This window comes from Leuresthes tenuis, unplaced genomic scaffold (genome assembly GCF_036924035.1).
Source record: "Leuresthes tenuis unplaced genomic scaffold, fLeuTen1.0.hap1 SCAF_11, whole genome shotgun sequence".
In the NCBI taxonomy this organism is placed as follows: domain Eukaryota; kingdom Metazoa; phylum Chordata; class Actinopteri; order Atheriniformes; family Atherinopsidae; genus Leuresthes; species Leuresthes tenuis.
The window spans coordinates 4,721,135-4,743,187 of NW_027325365.1; the positions used below are offsets into that span (position 1 = coordinate 4,721,135).

The 22,053-nt window shown below is 42.7% G+C and overlaps 1 protein-coding gene across 3 annotated transcripts in view; it reads right to left on the reverse strand.

Moving 5' to 3' along the window:
• Positions 1-18,360, reverse strand: part of mgat4b (alpha-1,3-mannosyl-glycoprotein 4-beta-N-acetylglucosaminyltransferase B) — a 94,529-nt gene extending 76,169 nt beyond the window's left edge. For all 3 annotated transcript variants that reach the window (XR_011917789.1, XM_072395186.1, XM_072395185.1), the window contains exon 1: positions 18,077-18,360. Coding sequence is in view for 2 of the 3 variants with exons in the window: in XM_072395186.1 (XP_072251287.1) it covers positions 18,077-18,173 (97 nt within the window). In the remaining variant the exon portion in view is untranslated. The remainder of the gene's footprint in view (positions 1-18,076) is intronic.
• Between the last annotated feature and the right edge of the window lie 3,693 nt (positions 18,361-22,053).

Below are 22,053 nucleotides of genomic sequence, written 5' to 3' on the forward strand. Positions count from 1 at the left end.
AGACAAAACCTGGAAAGTCTGCTTCAGTTTTCAGGCCAGAGCCAGGACCCACCCACAGGTTCTGGGCAGAGAATCTCAACTGCCTGCATGTTATATACGGATGCAGGAGTTCACTGATGTAAACATTAGGGCTGTAGCGATACACTAATCTCACGATACAATACACGGCATTTAGCCAACGATTTGATGCGATTTTATAAGATTTAATTTCGTATGATTTAATACACATCATTTTCTGAAAGATTTTAAAGGGACAGTGTGATTTGACATGAATCGTCGCTGATTGGACTGGTGGTCCGTCCTTTGAACCGGAAGGTCAGCACCACCAGACAAACGGAAACAAACAAACATGTCACAAACGTGTCTTCGGCGTACTCAGACTCATGTTTATGTTGTGAATATAACATCATCAACCTGCTTGTTTTACTGGTTAAATACCATTTACACAAATCCAAATTCTCTAATCACAAACCATCTTTTTTCATTTTTGAGAAGGCGCTCAAACAATACATCACAACAATCCTACATTCTATAAACAGAAAAGCCATCAAAACCACTGAGCGATGCACTTTACATAACATTTTTATGAACTAATTTATCAGCGTTTTTTTTGTATTGTTTTGTATTATGTTAATGTTCTGTGTTTTTACTAATTGTAACGTCAGACTTTTCAATAAAGTAAGTATTATAATAATAATGATAAAAAAATATTTAAAAATCGATACCAGCGACTGAAAAATCGATACTTTATCAGGAAACAAAATATCGATATATATCGCGGTATCGATAAAATCGCTCAGCCCTATAAACATCACCAAGATCCTAAAGTGAAGTCTGAACTTTACAGGGAGCCAGTGAAAAGACGACAAACTATGCGTCAGTCCACCGGGTAAGAAGCCTCGCTGCTGCATTTTGGACCATCTGTAAGCGGTCCAAAGGTGGCTCACTGAGGCCGACGTACAGTGAGTTCCAACAGTCCAATCACGAGGAAACAAAGACATGACTCACCATGTGAACACCATTAAACTGAGGTCGGCAATATTTCATAGAAGAAGTTTATATGATCATCAAAATTAAGAGCCTGAATAAATGTAACACCTACATTTCTGACTTTTGATTGAACCAGTTATGATAAAGATCCAAGATTGTTATTCACAGTGGGAGCAAAACTGTTGGAACATTCAGTGAAAGATAATTAGCATCCATCCAGCTCTTTATGGCATCAATACAGTCTGGAAGGACAGAATGGAGAAAAGGAAATGTACAATTAGATATCATCTGCGTATCAATGACATGAGACCCATTTAAATAAGTGGTAGCAAGCACTCTGCAAACAAAACAGGTCCAAATGTCTTTGTAAAACCATCGGGCATCAGTTCCCAAACTGTTATATTGTAATATTAGCATCCGACTGACAGTATGAGGCCAAATAAGTTTCAATGCCACTTGGAGACTTTTCATCTGGAACTCAAAGAAAAGGCTGATTTCCTCAGACAAAAATAAAACCTAAATCTCATTCAAAACAAAAAAAACTAACTTTTTGAGACGAACGGTTTTACAAAGCTGTGATTTATAGCTGATAACTGACACAAGGAGGAATTCTTCATGTTAATCTGAAAAATAGACTGTCTTCAAAGAAAAAACAAGTCAGAACAACAGGTCAAAGGTCCCATCCAGAAACATAAAATCACACACACACACTGGGTCACATGCTAAAGGCACTGCGTCACATGTTGTCCTCCTGATACCCCTGAAACACACACACAGCTCACTCAACAGATCAGTGTCAGCCCTTTGCCTCAAAGCTAACACAGAGTGTGTGTGAGGAGGAATTCACAACTTTCCCTGAAGGAAAACTGCAAATATCACAGTCAAACTCAAGTAAAAGTGCTGCAGAGCTGTAGCACCATCAGGTCAAAGCAGCCCTGATTTCAAAGCAAAGCAGTCTTAATTTCTTTACGACTTTCTTCTAATCTTTAAAGTGGTCTTGAGCAATAGTTCTCCAAACTTTCTGAAGGTCTTTCAAAGTTTTTCTTTGGACATTGGCTGCTTTTTCACTTGTTTTCAGTCCAGTCCTTGTACCCGACCATTTTCAGAGGAATGTGTTCCTTTATGTCTTTGTTAAGCCACTTAACTCTGACCTGTGAATCATTCTGCCCTTTATCCCAGTGTCCCAGTATCCACGCACAGCTGCAGAATCCAGTTACTGACTGAAGCCTGTCTGATGCTGTGAGTCCACAGCACTGTGAGACTGTGATTCGTTTAAGCTTGTTTTATTTGTTATTTGTTCACCTTACCACTCAGTTTTCAGTTTTATTTGTTTTTTTATTTGGAATTTATTTAACTTCTGTCTTTGTTCATTTGTTTTTTCTGTATGTATTCCTGTATTACTCTCATTTGCATTGTACTGATCTATTTATCGCTTCAAAACTATTTCCTTTTTGACTTCACCATACATTTCTTTTATTTCCTTTTGGAAATCTGTTTTATGTACAGATGTATATACCTCTCTGTTATCTCTGCATTTTCTCCCCCGTTCAGGTCAGATCTGTCTATATTTCTGCTTCTTTATGCAAATTATATAAGAAAAGCAACATTTAAACAAGCTTAAATGCATGCAGTTTAAAATCAAAGCAGAAAAATGTATTAATATCACATTCTATTTGATTATTTTAGCAGCATTTATCATCATATACTTGTCCATATGTGGAGTTTCAGTCCTCCACAGTTGTGGTCGGACACAGGAGCTTCTGAACACCACAGGAAATTATTTCTTCCTGTGGCTATCATGCTTTACAACTCCACCCTCTGACAGTAACTTTTAACAGTCTGCGCAGTAACTGACTAAACTAATCGATGAGTTATTATGTGCACCCACCCACCCACCCACACACAAGCATGTAAATAGTGTTTCTATCCCAGTAAATTACTCTGTTTTCAATCTGTGTGTTTAAATTCTTAATTCTAATATCGTACCTTTTATGTACAAATAAAGTATCTATAAATCTGAATATTTGGGATTGAGACGTGCATCAATGACATGTTTTCTTCTGCTGACGTTCTGGTTCAAATTTACGCCCCATGTGGATGGAAGGTTCAGGGTCACACATGCACACTCACGTGCACACTGACTGTCAGGTGGATGAAGCAGCAGCAGATAATCACCTGAAGCCTCAGTCGGTCTGTAGCTGAATCCTGCCGCCAACACGCCAACAAGCAGCTGACAGATCAAAACACACGCGGCACGAAACATCCGATACCTGCAGAGGTGTTTCCTCAGCTCAGTTTCACTCACATCACAGCTCATCCCAACTGCTTTCAGTGCATTTTCTCTTTAAACTTACTTTTACTTGCAGTATTCATGCGGTATTTTTAGTGAAGATATAAGTAAAGGGGATTCCAGGATCCAGGGATTTGTTCTTATGATCCCGTCACATATTTCATGAAAACAACATTTGGATCTCTTCTGCTCACACCAACATACAAACTAATGATTCTGCTTCCTTTAAGCTTCAGAAAGTCTGTTTAAAACACATTCAGGAGCTCACAAATTGAAATTCAAAAGAGATAAAAAGAACAGAGCCCAGCAGTTTGTTTCTTTGCGGGTGTGCATGCTCAACGATGACGGCCAAAACTCTGAGGAGAGTCCTTGAGATGGAGTGCAACCCGACCTGCAGGAGCGCTCATCAAATATTCATCAGCTCCTTTTCACGGCGTCTTCGACCCTCCAGGAAACACACCAACCCAAACACCACTGTTTACATTACACACCTCTGTGAGACACTTTATTATAATGATTTGTTCATAGATGAGGTCGGGCTGCATGACAGAGGAGGAAGATAAATGCATTTTGTGGCCAAATCACCCAGCAATAACTGTGACTAAAAGCTAGTTCATAATGTAGATGTTCCTCTTTTAAATGAGTGTTATTGTAAAGATATTTCTTGGAATAGTCAATAGAATATTCGATTACCTGAATATTTTCTACTTTACAGAGAGATTTTTCAGTAGTTTTTCTGGATGTGAGACTCAGGAGCCACATTAACTGCTCACATTTCATCCCGATCCCGTCTGTTTGACTGTTGCCTGTTAGAACAGAGCAGGTTAGTGTTGGTCCTACATGGAAAAGCAGAGCTGCGTCATCACTTCTCGCCACGTCCACCTTCACGTGTTTCCACCTGCATTAAGTCACAGATCACGTGTTAGTTCAAGCGTTAACTGGCTTTAAAGTTGTGAACGTGACTGAACTGCTGAGTTGAAAGGAACAAAAGGACGAGGCTAGAGGCAAGTGAGCATTAACTTTATATGATTGGAGTTGTATTTAGTACCACACACCCACGCCGTCGGGCCTGGCTCGAAGCTGAAAGCTGCCCACAGGGCAGCAGTTACAGCTCGTACCGTGACGACCGCCAGCAGAAGGGTGCGTCTGTTAATAGGGGGGTGGGGGGGGCTATCCAAACCCCCGAGGCCAGGGCAGCGGTCCAGGTCTCTCACACACTGTGCAGACTGCTGCTGGTTTCCTGCTTGAACCTGAATGTTTTCTACGACACTCTTTAGTTAAACTTTGATTCTATCATCTCCTCCTCACTCTGGCACGAGTGAGTCCATCAGTCCTGACCAACTTCAGTCAACACGATCTGCCGCAACTGTTCAAGATCCGGTCACAAAACCTTACCGGTGTGTGTTACACGGATGAGTGTGATCCAAGAGCCTGGTTCAGTCATTAAAGGACGGACAGATGGAGGGGTGCTTCATTTAGTGAAACTGACTTCAGGTTTTACTAAAAAGACATCCTCCAGCAAAATTCCTCCGTCACTTTCACTTGTTTTTGTAAAAGAAAACCTATTATAACCACTTATTACCGTATGAACCCAGTTTCCTGCAGCAGGCAGCTGATCGGTTGACTCATCATTAGAATATTAGTCTTCATCAGTTACTTATTACACATTAGATTTAGCTGTTTGTTTCGATTTTATGTCATTACCGATTAACTCTAGTGAAAAATCAGTAATATGAGGCAGAAATAGGTGGTTTCTGCTGGATGACCATCTATCATCAATCTTCTGCACAACAGCAATGATCAAAGACCGGAAGCTTTGTAAGGAAGTGGTCTTAAATCAGATGACGTTCGTAGGGAAAGATGACCGGAACCAACGAGCTAAAAACAACTCACAGGGAATCAGTCCGGATGTGTCTGCTCCTAGTTGTTCAGATAAAGTCACGGTGATGTATCTATACACCCGTTTGAACAGGTTTTTCTTTTAAATAACACGGATACACCTGCTAAAACAAGCCAGTGAGTCATTTTACAACATGAGTAGTAGCAGAACCGGTCCAGTAATGTCCACAACCATAAAGGAATGGCACTGCGCTACACCACACTGTATGCTGCAGGCTCTGTTGGACCAGTTTCTGAGAAGCTTTCTCAGATAATAAGACCAGCTTATTATTTCTAACAGCACAGCAGACGTCAGCCCTGGCAGCAGGACTGAGGAGGAGCAGCAGGCTGTCATACAGACACTAAAATCCATCAGTCTTGTCTGTTTTTGTCTGCCAGTTGCTGCTATCGGTTTCAGAGCCTCCATGTGAGACGTTACAGTCGACAAACATGTATTTCTGTAAATAAAAAGTAAGGCGTGCCCTCTCCTGTAGCCGCGTCCGCAGCAACCACAGTCAAATTAAATGTGTACCCTCAGGTGTGTTTCTGTTGTTGCTGATCAGAGCTGATAAAAACGCACGACTACCACAGAGTCATTAAACGTGGAACTGTTGGGATCCAGTCACGCGAACTTCGACTGACAGATATTTGTACCAATCACGATGTTCATAACTTTCTCCGGTTCCCTCAGCTAATTAAAGTGAAGTCCATGAATTCCTCAGATTCAGAGGGATTAAAGAGATGAAAATCAGATTTTTAAAAGATCCTCGCTGCCAGTAAACATCAACGTGATCTTTGAATCGTTACGTTCTCTGAACTGTGAGGAGATTTGTCTCTGCAGGATCAGCTCAGTCTCATTATTTAAATCTGAACGTGTCAGAGGCATTACTGAAGACTAAAACTACTCTGTAGCATGCAGCAGTTATCGATTATTTAGGTAATTGTTTATGTTAAATCGATTATTCCATCAATCAATCAAATAAGACATAATTCAAAGAGAAAAATTACATAATGAAGCAGCTTTTAGCCACAGTTCTTGCTGGGTCATGTGTCCAAAAAACGTACTTATCTACAAACATTTCTCCTCCTGATATTGATAACAGGACTATAGAACAGTAGGTGTTAGCTTCCCAGCTAACATCCAGCTGTGTTAACATCTGTTTGCTTCTCTCCTACTGTTTCTGCATTCATAAACTGTATTTTAATGCAGCTGAAATCCCAATAAAGCCTCTTATTTCCTTTTTTGTTGTCTGTTATCAGACAACACAGTGACTCAGAAGCAGAGTTAAATAACAGCGGTTAACACGACACTTTAACCAGCAGTTCTCTGATTTTACAGCTACAACACGGTCTGATAAAATGAGCTGTTTTCATTCTGGTGTAGACTTTGATGTGACTCCGGATATTAGTTCACATTAACAGCTTACAGGCTGAAGCTGCTCTGATGGGCAGAGGCACATTAAGGACAATGTGATGGTGTGCTTGTGCTAGCGGGGCAGTTCTGGTGACATTTTAACAGAAAATAGCATCCGGCTCAATAAACACAAGTTGCTTTTTGGAAAAAGTGTCTCTACTGCCCTGCTCAAGCCTCAGCTTCCTTCTGTTCTCTGCTAGCGTCCTTCTGTTCTCTGCTAGCTTCCTTCAGCTCTCTGCTAGCTTCCTTCAGCTCTCTGCTAGCTTCCTTCTGTTCTCTGCTAGCGTCCTTCTCAGCTAACAAGCCGACTGATTTCCATTAAAATGTTAACGTGAAATGTTCCCTTGTGTTTGTTCTGCTCAGTGGACTCGATATGTGAACTGGCTGCTTTCTGCTGTAGCATTGACGTTGTGCTAAGCTAACTGGCTTTTACAATGGACACACTGTACAGTATTTTCCTTTGAAATGCTTCCAAACTTCAGACATTTTTCCTCTGTTCTCTGATTTGCTCGTCGTTGTTTTCTCTGACTTCAGGAAGTAACAGACCTAATGGGTCATTATGAGCTGATGTTTGATGCTTTTTATCTACAGATTTTACACAGATTGAGATTAACTTGATGTTTAGAAATAAAAGTAACTTTTAAATGATTTTGATTTGTGTTTGTTGATCCATCAGACTGGAATTACACACACAGCCATGAACAATGTGACTGACACCTCAAAGTGCAGCTTCACAAAGTTAATCTGAAGCTCACGTTACACTCACACAGACTCTCAGCTTCCATCTTATTGACCAAACTGTCAAAGATCCTCTCCTGTTACCACACTGAGCTCAGGAGAGAGGAAGAGGAGGAGGAGGACAAGGGAGAAAACCCGAGATGGAAACAAGGAAAGGGAAGAAAATGAGCAGAACAGAGGGATTAATGAAGGAAAAAAGAAAAGAAAGGAGAGGAAAGGAAAGTAAGAAGGGACGACAGGACGATGGATGAAAAGAGATGAAGAGAAATTTTAAGAGACAGATACCAGAGAAACAGAAGGAGTGAAAGAAAGGCTGAATAACTGTGTTCAAACACCATGAACTGGAATAAAGAACAAATGTCTTCGCCTACTCCTTCTTCTTCTCTGGTTTCCTGACCTCCAACAGCAGCCCAGCAGCTCTTCAGAAACAGGTTTACAGTCACATGACGCTGGTCAACAGAAGAGGACGCTCCATTCATCCATCAAACCAGCTGAAAGGGGTTGTCCCCTCGCCAGGCTGTTAACACGCGATCATGCACGCTCACGCCTACAACACCCTCCCTTCCTTCAACAGGAGACACAGAACGGCTCAGCTCAACAACAGGCTGCATTTGGCCATCAATATGGGTTTAAACAGCTGTTTAAATATGTATTTCATCTATTTTTCACCACATGCAACTCAGTATCTGGGGTCTATGTTTGCAGTGAGCTCAAAGTAGGAGACATTAACGCTGTGATCTCATATATTTGTTTCTTTAACATCAGCTTGGCTTCCAGTATAATCTACTCTGTATCATCACTCTGAGGAATGTAATTTCAGATCATTTTTCTAATTCGATGTTGTTCATCATAAGTTCATTTTCTGGTGTGATATATTTTATAAACACACCCACACAAAACGGCCTAAAACAGAACAATTGAACAGACTTGATGGATCATTTCTGAGCAACAGAAGAAAAACAGCAGAGAGGAGAGTAAAATCAAGTTGATCACAGCTGAGTAATGCCAGGCAGGATGTGTGTGCGCGTGTGTGTGTGTGTGTGTGTGTGCGTGAGACAGCAGGACAAGGCAAAGCGAGTTCACTTCCAGACTGAAAGAGGTCGATGTGTCATCTACTTGCTATGAACCGGTAAATCAATCTGCATGTGTATGTGTGTGAGTGTGTGATGAAGCGGGTGTGTGAGTGCACGTGTGTGCGTACGTGTGTGCGCGCACGTCCACTGTACACACAAACCTGCAGCAGCTCTAAATGAAAAGTCTGTAGAGGTTTTTAAATTTTATTTTTTTCACATAATAATCTAAATATAATTAAAATCAAAATGTTTAAATAATTAAAACAGCGAAATGTCCCTTTTATCCAACAGAGGGGACAAACCGAGTCAGCCAATCAGAGGGCTGGATTAAAAGGTGCGGACATAACACCTTGCTGTCAACATGACATCACCTCTGCAGTCTCAGAGGGATGAATAAATCAAATGCACCTTCATTCTGTAGCTCCTCTGACTGAACTAATTTATCCTGAGTGGCCCACGCACGTGCGCGCACACACATGCACAAACAGACACTCATGCACACACTCGGGCCGGTTAGCTGCCATCTCTTTGTGAATCAATCTCCGCTCTGCTGCAGAAACACGACTTTGTCCAGAAAGGATGGAAAGGGGCATGAAGGGACTGAGCGCACACCAAACACTGTGCATGTGTGTGTGTGCACGTGTGTGAGTGTGTGTGCACGTGTGTGCATGCATCACATCAGGGAGTGCGATGAGTCACAGCCATGTCCTGTGAATTCTCACTCTAATCCCAGCTTTCAACATCACAACGGACAAAAAATGAGCTGGCTTCAGCTTCCTGCTGAACTCTGTTTGTAGTACTCTGCGTAGTACTCTGTGTAGTACTTTGTGTAGTACTCTGTGTAGTACTCTGTGTGGTACTCTGTGTAGTACTTTGTGTAGTACTCTGTGTGGTACTCTGTGTGGTACTCTGTGTGGTACTCTGTGTGGTACTCTGCGTGGTACTCTGTGTGGTACTCTGTGTGGTACTCTGTGTGGTACTCTGCAGTATTCTATAATACTGTACAGTACTCTGTAGTACTGTGTGTGGTACTCTGTGTGGTCCTCTGCATGACTCTATAATACTGTACAGTACTCTGTAGTACTGTGTGTGGTACTCTGTGTGGTACTCTGTGTGGTACTCTGCAGTATTCTATAATACTGTACAGTACTCTGTAGTACTGTGTGTGGTACTCTGTGTGGTACTCTGCGTAGTACTCTGTGTGGTACTCTGTGTAGTACTCTGTGTGGTACTCTGTGTGGTACTCTGCGTGGTACTCTGTGTGGTACTCTGTGTGGTACTCTGTGTGGTCCTCTGCAGTATTCTATAATACTGTACAGTACTCTGTAGTACTGTGTGTGGTACTCTGTGTGGTACTCTGCGTAGTACTCTGTGTGGTACTCTGTGTAGTACTCTGTGTGGTACTCTGTGTGGTACTCTGCAGTATTCTATAATACTGTACAGTACTCTGTAGTACTGTGCGTGGTACTCTGCGTGGTACTCTGTGTGGTCCTCTGCAGTATTCTATAATACTGTACAGTACTCTGTAGTACTGTGCGTGGTACTCTGCGTGGTACTCTGCGTGGTACTCTGCGTGGTACTCTGCGTGGTACTCTGCGTGGTACTCTGCAGTATTCTATAATACTGTACAGTACTCTGTAGTACTGTGCGTGGTACTCTGCGTGGTACTCTGCGTGGTCCTCTGCAGTATTCTATAATACTGTACAGTACTCTGTAGTACTGTGTGTGGTATCAGATGAGCGATCGGCTGTTGTTCTTCCTGCAGCAGCTGATGAATCACCAGAAACTTTAATGGAGGTTAATGACAACCTGCAGCTCTGACCTGAAAACACACAGATAATGGTCAGCCATAACATTAAAACCACCCGCCTAACATCGTGCACGTCCTCGCCCCAACAAAACAGCTCCGACCCATCACAACACAAACATCCACAGCAGTGAGTTCTTTGGGCCCTCATTGTGTCCTTTTTGTGTGTTTTTGGTGGCTTTTTGTGTCTTTTTTTTGTCTATGTGTATCTTTTTGTGTGTTAGCTGAAATAAAACTGAACTGAATTTTATTCAGTTTTCTACTGAGCTTGAAACATGTTTCTATGCTGGTTTGGATGCTGTGCTGCTGGAGGGACTTCTGTTGGTGACTGTTATGTTATAATGTGTAACCATGGCAACAGGAACGTTGTTAGCCTGTTGTAGCAGCTAAATGAGCTTTCAAAAGCCCAAGTAATGACTGGAATAAGACCCCAATTCAAGATGAGTTGAAGAGGAGACCTCCAGGATGCAGAGCAGGAACAAAATAGAGAAAAAGGAGGAGGAAGTTTAAACCATTTCTTCCTTTAATCATTGTGGGAAATGTGAGATCTGATGGATAAAATGGACGAGCTTGGAGTCCTGATGAGGACAGAGCAGGAATATCAGGAAGAGATCTGGCTGCAGGAGCAACTCTAACAGCTCTCTGCTCAGCTTTAAGACTGCAGACAGAGCGGTAACAGTAAAGGAGGAGGTTCAACAGATGGTGTAATCCTGGACATGTCACTGAGAAGGAGCGTCTCTGCACCCCAGATGTTCAGTTGCTGGAGTTTCTGTCCATGTTGTCTGCTGAGAGAGTTCACCTGTGTTACCTGCTGCCGCTGTGTGTGACATCATCAGCTAAGTTGTTGCTAAGCTACAAAAACACACCTTGCTCTCTGTTACATTTCTACATGTTTGTCAGCTGATTTATTTCATTTTGTTATCTATCTGTAACAACAGCTGATCTTTAATAATAATTAATACTGCTGTGATATAATTAACCTTCAAGTATTATTTAATTAATTTAATTAAATTACTGACAAGGTTCTCAGAGGGGGGTGTAAAGCCTGCGGGAACATCAAAGATATAAAAGCTGAGATCAAAGTTTTTCCGACCGTCATCATGATGGATGTCAATGGACTCGGGCTAAAAATACATCCCTTAACTGAGTTAATCCAGGGTGTCCCATCGTGATCTGTGACACCAGGTGTCCTGGCACAGCAGCAGTGAATGTTGGAGCGTGTTCATGTCAAAATAACATGCACAGAAGCACGAGGACACAACGTTTCCCTGCAGAGTATCCCACTGACTGACTTCACCCGCAGTGGTTTTAATGTTGCGGCTGATCCGATTATAATGAAATGCCCCAAAACAGGAAATATATCGAAAAAAAAGAGAAACTTCTCTGTTTGTGCTCGATTTATCTTAAACTGTTGATTCATTAAAAACATTTTAATTACAGATTCACCAGCAGAATACTTTCTGTCATGGTTTTTTTGTCCAACCAACAGCTCAAAACATATATTTATTCCACCTGTCGTCCTGCGAGAGAAAGAAAAGCATCAAATCATCACGTTTCAGAGGCTGGAAACAGGAAATATTCAGGTGTCGACCAAACCATTTGTTTATAAAGTGGCCAGATATATGGAATTCTGTGTATACTTCCTGTGACCTCTGACATTAAGCAGCCTGCACAGGTGTGTGTGTGTGTGTCATCTTACTTGGCGCACATTCAGAGTTAGAGAAACAATCATTTGAAATTGATTAATCTCTGATTCTTATCAGCTGAGTGCATGCTCATCCCATCACACTGCGTGTTGGATGGCAGAGTGAGTTTAGTTTTTCCTGATACTGATGTGAGGCCACATTCAGAAGATTAAATCCTCTCAGTTAACCTGCCTGCGTGCTTTCCTTAATGACTCACTGGGTTTAATCTTAATAAGAGCAGCTTGTGGTCATCAGTGATGATGGTGATGATTTTTCTTGATTAACAGACTAACAAGTGCCCAGAAGAGGAGGTGGCATTCAAACTGCAAACATGCAGCTGCACACACACCGAATGCTGCCTGGAGCTGAGAAACAAACACGAGTGGAAAACGTCAAACTGAGCTGAGTGGACAGGGAGCAAACAAATGTGGAATATAATGTACACATGTCGTTGTTTTCAGCCAGAAAACAGCGTCGGACTGTGGATGAAGCTCCAGTTCCAGAGCAAAGTGCAGTAAACAGATCAGAGAGGCTGAGGCTGAGCAGGTCTGAACCTGTCTGTCTGACTGAAGCTTCGCACCTTCCTGTTCAGATCAAAGTCAGAAAACAGCTGCAGTTAAACTGATTTAGGGCATAACAACACTTCATTTCAGTGGGCTGTCTGTCACACCTTTAATTCCCCATAAACCTACCTGCTGTAGAAATATCCAACGAACCTGTTGTCAACGTGGATCATTTTCAGTCTGACTGAAAGGAAACAGAAATGAACCCCCTTAAACTCTGGCTTTCCTGAAGCTCTGCAGCTCAACGTGACAACCATAAAATAACAAAGTTTTAGGTCATTTCAGTTTGAGGGTCTGAATCAGACGGATGAGATGGAGGCTGACTGAACCGGACGTCCTGAATCTCAAAGTTTGTCAGGAAACTTCTGCTGCAGCTGAAATCCTGCAACTCTGACAAACTCCATCATCAGGACGGTGGTGTTCCACATCACTGGTTCAAAAATCCTCCCTCTGAGAGACGCCGGGGTATCATCACTGATCGCAGTTCTCCTCCTCTGACCATGCTGCGACTGTCTCTCAGTCATCTTAGTTTCTGACTGAACAGAAGCTTCGATGTTGTTAAATGTGAGAATAGACCATAATCTCAGCAGAAGCTGTTAGAAACTACATCATCAGGACGAGAATGTCCCTGCAAAGGCTGAGGGAAGACAAAAGGAGCACCAACACATCTGGAAAGCTCTTCAAACCAAACAATACTGTTAGAGCAGAAGCACAGGTGCAAACATACTGTAAGGAAGGATCTTCTCCAAACACCCTCAGGCAGAGACTGCTTCACCCAAAGGACCAAACACAGACTGAGTGGTGTCGTATATAATGGACCTTTATACAGGAGAGACCAGAATCTAAGGTCCAGACTCAGCAGTTCACCTCCATCTGAAGGAGAAGGGACACTCTGAGAAGCATCTATGCTAAACTGGAGAAACCAGAGGAGGAGGTCTCTGGTATCACCTTCCAGCTGCTACGGTGCAGCACGAGTGCCATTGGATCGGATATAAGACTGAGTTATTCAGTTCATGTAGACACCTTAATCTGACAAAAAAACGGATCGGGTTACTCGCCATCGAATTAAGAGCCCAAGATAACTCAATCCAAACGCCCACTGAACGTGCACGTAGACGACAGTGGATCGGATCGAGCGTTCTGCGCATGCTCGGCATTTTTTTCCCGCGATCGTCACCCGGAAGTGGAAGGAGACGATATTACTGTTGTTGTCGCGCTGGAAAATGCGCCGTTGTGCATCGTGTTTGTGCCATAACCAGCTCATCACAGATGTAGAGGGACGCAGCTTCATCTTCCTCTTCGTTCACCATCATAATCATTATGATAAAAAGCTTTTGGACTGATTAATCTTAGTTTTAGTTTTATTTTTTCCTGGCAATTGAATTAAACTGAGAATAAGAGGTGCAGTACTCAAGCAGCAGGGTTAAGCTCTTTCCATCAACCTTTTCTAAAGCAACACTTTAATCAATCAAAGGTTTGTTCAATTCATTTTAACCAGCCCATTTATTCATTTTAAAAACATCTGCTGATCAGCATTCTCATATTTCCCCGTGTTGTCTCCACTGAATGAAGTAAATACAAACTAAAACAGCCCAAATCACCACCATGTCAACTTGTTTTTCAAATTTCAGACGCAGGTTTACTGTAATTTAATGCACACTTCATGCTGAGTCACTGTAGGAGAAAAGCAGAAGTTATGAAAGAGGAAAAGAGAAAGGTAACGTCGAGAAGAAATGTTATCATGTTTCCATCTGTCAGACTGCTCTTTGAAACTTTGAAGGAGTTTCGTCTTTTGCATAGAACGATCTGATATGACGAATAGATTATTATCAGCACGGCCAACTGGATTCTTCCTGCTAGAGTTCTTTTTTTTTTTTTACAGCCAGTCTGATATCTCCAAAGCAACTAAAATTCCCTCCTTCCACTTAACTCCACCCCTCCAGTGAGGGCTGTGCTTAAAATCAGGTGCCCCCCCCCTTTCTGTGCAGTCTCTAACTGTTTGAACTGATTCCACAACAGAACTTGATTCCAACCCCTCTCACCCTGCAGTGTCCCAAACAAAGCGCCCCTTCTCTGGTCTGATGCTCCATCCGTCATCTGGTCCACAACAGCTGCATCCCCCCAGCCTCCCGCTGAGAGGTGAATCATGAAGCAAGCGCTCCTCACACAGGAGAAAATCACTGGCTGAAAGATTCTGTCACAGATTCACAAACCACCTTCCAAACCAAGCGCTCCCATGGCCCCGGGGGCTGCAGCTGACAGCAGCGCTCCGGAGTGTAAACACCCACACGTTATCACTGCCTCATCCAAAACAGCTCAACACCCCCCTCCCCGGCCTGTAAAGCAAGCGCTCCCTCGGTCTTGAGACACATCACATGTGTGTTAACATCCACACATCAGGCAGAGTTCAACAAAGGACAAAACCACACAACACCCCCCCCCCCCCCCCCCAGGAGCTGCACAAATAGCAGCATCACCTCCCCACAGCTCTGTCTCAGACCATAAACCAAGCGCTCACTAATCCTGTTCTCTCTCTTTTGGCACATAATGGATCACAAACCAATGAAAGTCTGAACTTCTGCAAATGCAATATTTCTTTTTACCAAAAAACAACTTTTGTAAAATCAAATCCACCACATTTGACTGACTCCTCCCACCCAGTCTGAACCCAACACAAAACAAGCGCTCCTTTGATTACCTTCTGACATGCAGCCCCAATTACAGCCTCAGAGGCAGCAAACAGGCCCAAAGCATGACACCACCACCACCATGTTCCACGGTTGTCCTTTCTCCAGGCTAACTGCTCATAAAAGAGCTTCACATACTTTTGCCTCACACAGTTATTAGAAAATGTAAATATTTAAACGCGCAGAAGAAAGTTTTCTCACAATTTTAGGCCTCGTTCAGAGATCTGATGATGTTTCAGGTCATGTTTACACAGAAATACAGAATATTCTCCAGACTTACAAACTTTATTTCACCTCCACAGAGCCGGGCAGAACATTGAATTTTTCATTTGTATTGATATTTTTCAAGACAGGATACAACAATCGGTCAATACTTTTGACATTAATGCAGCCTGACGCCGTGTTAGATAACCTGTTTCCTGTGTAAAGCGCTGACAGTTTGTGCCTCCTCTTTGTCAGCAACATGGTGAGTTACAGGTTCACTTTCAATTTCTGCTGATTGTTGGGAACTTAATGACTCTGTCAGCATATTTCTTATGCAAAGTAAATTAAGTTAAATGGAGCGACATGTTGGACAAACTGGCTGCTTTCAGAGAGAATTTACACAGTCAGTTAAACTGTCATGATGTAAAAGTACAAACAACGAACTGACAGAGAATCTCTTTCACTGTAACTGAAAACAGGAGACTTCATGATGTGTTCAAGGTGCAACTTGTGAATTCTGACATCCACATTGTTTAGTACTTAGTGATGCATTGAAATATAATGCATCTTGTAAACTTATAAATCTAAATTTAAATTACATTTTTTCTTAATTGAAATAAGTTTATACATCATTTTTACAATGGAAATGATACTTTTGTTGCTAAAGAAACAGAAAAGTCCTCAAAACAGGAAGCCTATAATAGTAAATACTTTAGACCATGTCACCCAGCATTAAACAGAACAACAGAAAATACAAACAGGCGACACCATGCAGAGGTGGAATTCTCTGGAGTTCAGCAGAAGTTGTGGTCCTAACAGGAAACAAACCTGGAGGGGGAATAAACAACAGCTGCGGTGGACATCAACAAGATGAACCCTTTTCTGCAGGCTTGACATTTTTCCCGCCACGCATCCATTTTCTCACACAGTGAAAAACAAAATGACCTCTGATTACGTTGCTGAGTAAAAACAGGAGGCCGGAGCGTCAAATCTTGTGACTTTTTGAACAAAAATATCCAACAATGAGGCCTCTCTGTGCTTTGCACGGTTCATTTTAGCTGCTGCACATGCTCAGTGTTGTCCCTGTGGTGAGGCTGTGGACTGTGTTCAGACAACCTGACACGCTTCAAACTTCCTCTCTGGAAGATCGTCATTCATGTAAATATGGCCGACGTCACAGAACAGATGTTGTCTTTAGCTTGTGAGGATGCTGCAGTTACAAAACCAGGAATTAATCAGAGCAGAGCAGCACTTTTTGCTTCTCAGTCGTGATTTCAGACTCACTTCAGTGTTTGATGACAGAAGAACTGAACCATGTGACTGACTTGGCTTCATCGGGAATTCAGCTGTATTAGGGGACAGATTGTGTGAAAACAGACAGGGAAACAGATGTAAAAGGGCTGCGATGAAGCAGAATAAAAACCTCATGTACGATAAAGTTCAAACTCAAAATTCCTGAGACCTCCAAGCTTCAACACCAGACTTCTTTAAAAAGATCTGTCATTTGAAAGTAGCCGCACTTCTTTCTCTTTTTTTGGCTCAGCAAAGTGCGAACAGGTGCTGAAGATGCTGCTCATAGATTTATGTTTTCCAGGTGAATGGTGTCATATTTTAAGGTAGTCTGAGATGTTAGACGTTGTGATGCATCTGGATCTGGTGAACATGGATCTGTGGTAGTTTGTGTTTATTGTTACAAACCAAGCGCTCCCCTAAAGGAAGCTTCACATGCACAGCAACAAAATCAAACCAACCTCTTCGTCTCCCTCCTCCCTGTGGGCTTCCCGTGTCCCATTCACCTGACCTGTGATGGGCCTAAAATCAAAGAGCTGCAACCAAACCAACCCCACCTGCCTCAGACTGACCCTCATCCATCAAACCAAGCGCTCCTTTTATCACCTCTTCTCCACCCACCAACCAAACTTCTTCTTGAACACAAACAGAGCTCTCCCCTTTAAAACCTCATAACTTAAAGTGTGTGTGCAGTAAAATCAAACAACGCTCCCCCATCACATCCACGTGCACACTCCTTTCCCAAAGAGAGTGCAAAGAAACTGCAACAAAACGTCACGTCCCTTCTTCATCTTAGCTTTGGTCTTGATGTGAGTCATCATAAACTACACATAATTCCTTTTGTTCTAAAGAACAGGATCAGCTCTAATAAAATCAAACCAACCCCTCCCTCTCAGCAGGTGTGTCCTGCATCCCAAACTGAGCGCTCCCCTGATCACCTTCACAGAAACATTTGTTTTATAAAAAATTAAAAACGAGGATGCAACAAAAAAGAAGAATCAAACTCATCTGCTTCCTTTCCTCCTCAGCTGCAGTGCATCGCAAATCAAGCGCACTCTACATTACCTCACTGCTGGATCCATCTTCCTCATCATCATCATCACCGTCTAAACCCTGTGATGCGCCACAAACCAAGCGCTCCCTGATCCTCCCTCACACCTTCAGCATCATGTGTGAGCCTAATTCTTGTCCTGTAGACCCCCCCACCCTCGCGCCGCCTCACGCAGCTGAACTGTGATACTTCACAAATCAAGCGCCCCCGTTACCTCCAGCCCCTCTGAAGGCTGCAGCCCCACATCAACACCATCAGGCGCTTTTTTCCTGCAACATCCAAAATACTACAGAAGCACGAGCTCTCAATGACGACCACCCACCTGACAAACTGAAAACCCCCCACCCCCCCATATACACACAAACACAGCAGCCTCGCAGTGGGACACACCGGGAGCGGGTCTTACCTCTGGAGCTGCTGAAGGCGGTGTACCAGGACAGGGAGACCAGCCCGCACAGCCCGAACAACAAGACCGTCAGGAATGAGACATTTCGGAGCCTCATCTCCGGAACCCCGGGAGCATGTCCGCACCGAGAGGGGGGAGGAGAGGGGCTGGGGAGAGGGGGGTGGACGGATAGACGGATAGATGCGGGAGGCAGGTAGACGGAGAGAGTCAGAGAGGCGCTCAGAGACGGAGCGTCGGCACGAGCTGTGACCGTGAGAGCGGCAGCAGCCAGACTGAGGAGGCTGGGCGGGAGCTGCGATATGAGGCAGGGGGAGGAGACAGCCAGGTGGAGAGACATAGGAACAGGAGAAGAGAGAGGAGGGGGGGGGGGGGGGGGGGCAGACTGGTTTAAATAAACACAATAAACTCAATGATTACACAACACAGGGGTGGAAGCACCTTACAGATATTAATTACAACAATTCAGCTCCAAACATCACCTGCTGGAGCTTTAAAAACTACAAATAAGGATTCAATTACACTATATCAGCTCTAGCTTAAATAAGTCAATATTAAGTTGTTTGGTGTTAAATCAAATTGATTCCCAATCTCATTTTATATCCTTGATTCCTCACTTCAAATTGCTTTTACTTCAGAAATTAGAGCTAAGAGCAGGGAAGTGTTTTAGTAAAGCAATCTGCTGACAAGTCACAAAAAAACAATAATAAAAAAAAAAAACCCCAAACGTGAATCAGTGACTGATTTAAACTGAATAAACTCGGTTGGTTAGTGTCACCAGAAGGGGGCAGTATAAGCTGCGTCGTTAGTGGTTGTAATTGGGTAGAAGTAAACAGCCGGAAGAAGGAAAACAACAACTGTGGTGGACATCCACAAGATAAAAAAATGGAGAGAGTTCTTTTTCTGGAATTACTTTAATCTCTGGGATATTATATCAGATCTGGGAAGGTGCAGGTCAGTCATTACATTTGTTTGTCTCAGACCAGAAACAGCTGGTGAGTCACTTCATCTTAATCTTTGCAGGACAGATGAGATCCATTCCTCCTAAGGTTCAGGAGTTATTCTGTGAAACAGACAAAAAATCACCTGAAGATAATACACTTTGAGCATCTGTTTTTATTATTTTTTTCATTTTCATGTGTCTAAATAAGGAAATTAAGAAAAAACTGAAACAGAAAAAAATCTATTAAACTGCAAGCATTGATCTAATGAACTTTTCAGTGTAGCTCACTCAAGCTTTATAAAAGGAAACTGAACAGGTGTAGAAACAAGTCCTCACCCAAATGTGCTCATGTGGTGTTTGTTCAGACTGGTGCAACCAGCAATCATTTGTAAGGAAAATGCGACCTCTAGTGGTCGATTTTATGACTGTTTCAGCTTGTTGCTTCAATATCCCAGCTGTCGAGTACAATACAATTACCTGGTGCCAACCCCCCCTCCCAAAAAAATAATAATTCAAGGACAAAGTGGATCTAAAAGTAATAAAATGAGCAAAATAAATAAGATAAAATAAGCATATAGATAATTAGCAGCTTATAGAAATCAATTGAAATAACACACAACTCCATTACACAGGCACTCATAACTTTAAATGACACCGCACAGTCATTATAAAAGGATGTTCAGGTTTGTGGTTTGTTAAGTGCACTGCTGGCATTAAAACTGATCTGTTTGCTTTTGCTTTTAGTGATCTAAAGCGTTCGTAAGAATAGCAACAGTTCAACAGACAATGTCTCCTTCCATGGAAGGGAGAGGACGGCCGACGGCTGAATGTCCATTTTCTTCCTCCTGAAATTCCTCCTGGTGGCAGCCAGCTGCTCCACATTACCCGGGTAGGAGGACTCATCCCCACCGGAGATGAGCCCCACCACAGTGGTGTCATCGATATTCTGATTCTTCTTTTTCACTGCTTCTTATTCCTGTTCTTAATTCAGTTTATTTATGTAGCGCCAACTCACAACAAATGTCATCTCAAGGCACTTTGGTACAGTCCAATTCAAGCCAATTAGAGTCCAGTTCCCTGTAATCACAATCCAAAGATTTTAGTCCAATTCATACTTACAAAGCCAATTTAAAAACAATAACCCAGCAAAGGAACCCAACAGATTGGCCTTCCTCCCTCCTCCTGGGGGCTCTTCCACATAGTTTTTTCCCCCATTTTATGTTAGAGGTGGGAGTTGTGTTAGAAAATATCTACTTTAATTTAAAATCTATTATTTTCTGTTCTCACATTATCTAAACTGAACTCAGCTGTACACCTATTGCCACATTGAACCAGGGACCACAGCCATGAAAGAGGGGTTGATTGCCCCTGTGATTGAGATCTTTTCAAGAAGAAAACGCACCTGGATATCCAACAAGCTGTAATGTTGGAGCAAAATAAGGAGCAGAATCAGAAATAAAGAGACATAAACATGCTCAACATGTTTGTCAAAAGGGCTTCAAAGAAGAATAAAAGGTGAGCCGACAACAACAGCGTGGACACCGAAGGCTCCCATCGATGTGAGGGGATAGAAGGCTGGTCTGCATGCTCCCACAGAAGAGTCACAATACAGCCAACTGCTGAGGACACCGAAATCTTCTTTCTAGCTATAATCAGATATGAAAGTCTTCACCTGGAATTTGCAAAGATGCAAAGATGCATCTGGAAGATGCAACCAATAATCATTTGGAATGAAAATGCGACCTCTAGTGGTCGATTGAATTACTGTTTCAGCTTGTTGCTTCAACGTGAATATAAAATAGATCTTTATTTGTCATATAAACACAATAAAAAGAAAATTAAAATCATCACCCCCCCAATAAATAAATAAAAAACAACAAAACAAGGATAGAGTGGATCTAAAAGCAATAACATGAGTAAAATGAACAAGATAAAATAAGTTGATACATAATTAGAAATCTATGGAAATACCACACAACTCCATTACACAGGCACTCATAACTTTAAATGACACCGCACAGTCATTATAAGAGGATGTTCAGGTTTGTGGTTTGTTAAGTGCACTGATGGCATTAAAACATTGCTTTTAGTGATCTAAAGCATTCGTAAGAACAGCAACAGTTCAACAGACAATGTCTGGGCTGAGGTGGATCCTTGAGAAGGTTTCTTTATCCTTCGGGTGTTGTACACGTCCTCCATGCCGATGGCTGACTGTCCATTTTCTTCCTCCTGAAATCAAAGATAGATAATGAGCAGCTTGTAAAATCCAAAGGGAAGAATAAAATGTGTTACAAGATAGTTGAAGAGGTTGGGAAACTGCTTCAAGTTGCAAACCTTCTGCGTTCAATTCCTCGGGCTCTCAATAACAGGAATATGTCAAAAGTCAAGAATGTTTTATTGGTCAAATCTAACAGAGAGAAAAGCTGTAGGATAGCACATGCAAGGGTCTGGAAAAATATCTCAGACATGCTTCCAAGCTCAGAGGTTGTGAGAACAAACTTTCTAACTCAGTTAAACACTACAAATGCAGATTGAAAAGTCATCCGAAAACATCTCCTCGTGTGAAGAGGACTCTGTGATGTGGTAGGTTTCACAGAGACCATAACTTGGCAGTGAAGCAGCAGCTGGATTGAATCTTGTCTGTTGTCAGTGCCCAGATAAAAAAAAAACTCTGTGGAAGGTCAGGCAGGAGCCACCCCCCCGAAGTTCCAGAGAGACATAAACAAGGGCTTATGAAGTGAGAACTGGCCAGAATTTTACTACAATGATCAAGTTTGTGTGAGTTACTGCAAAAGGCACAGCAGCTCATAAGGTTATAAGCTGAGCGCGTCCAGGGCCTTCATCCCTCCACCTGTGGGCGGTGTTCGCAGCTCCGGGGCAATCTACGGAGCGCCGAGCTCGTCCCGGGCCTTCATCCCTCCACCTGTGGGCGGTGTTCGCAGCTCCGGGGCACTCTACGGAGCGCCGAGCTCGTCCCGGGCCTTCATCCCTCCACCTGTGGGCGGTGTTCGCAGCTCCGGGGCAATCTACGGAGCGC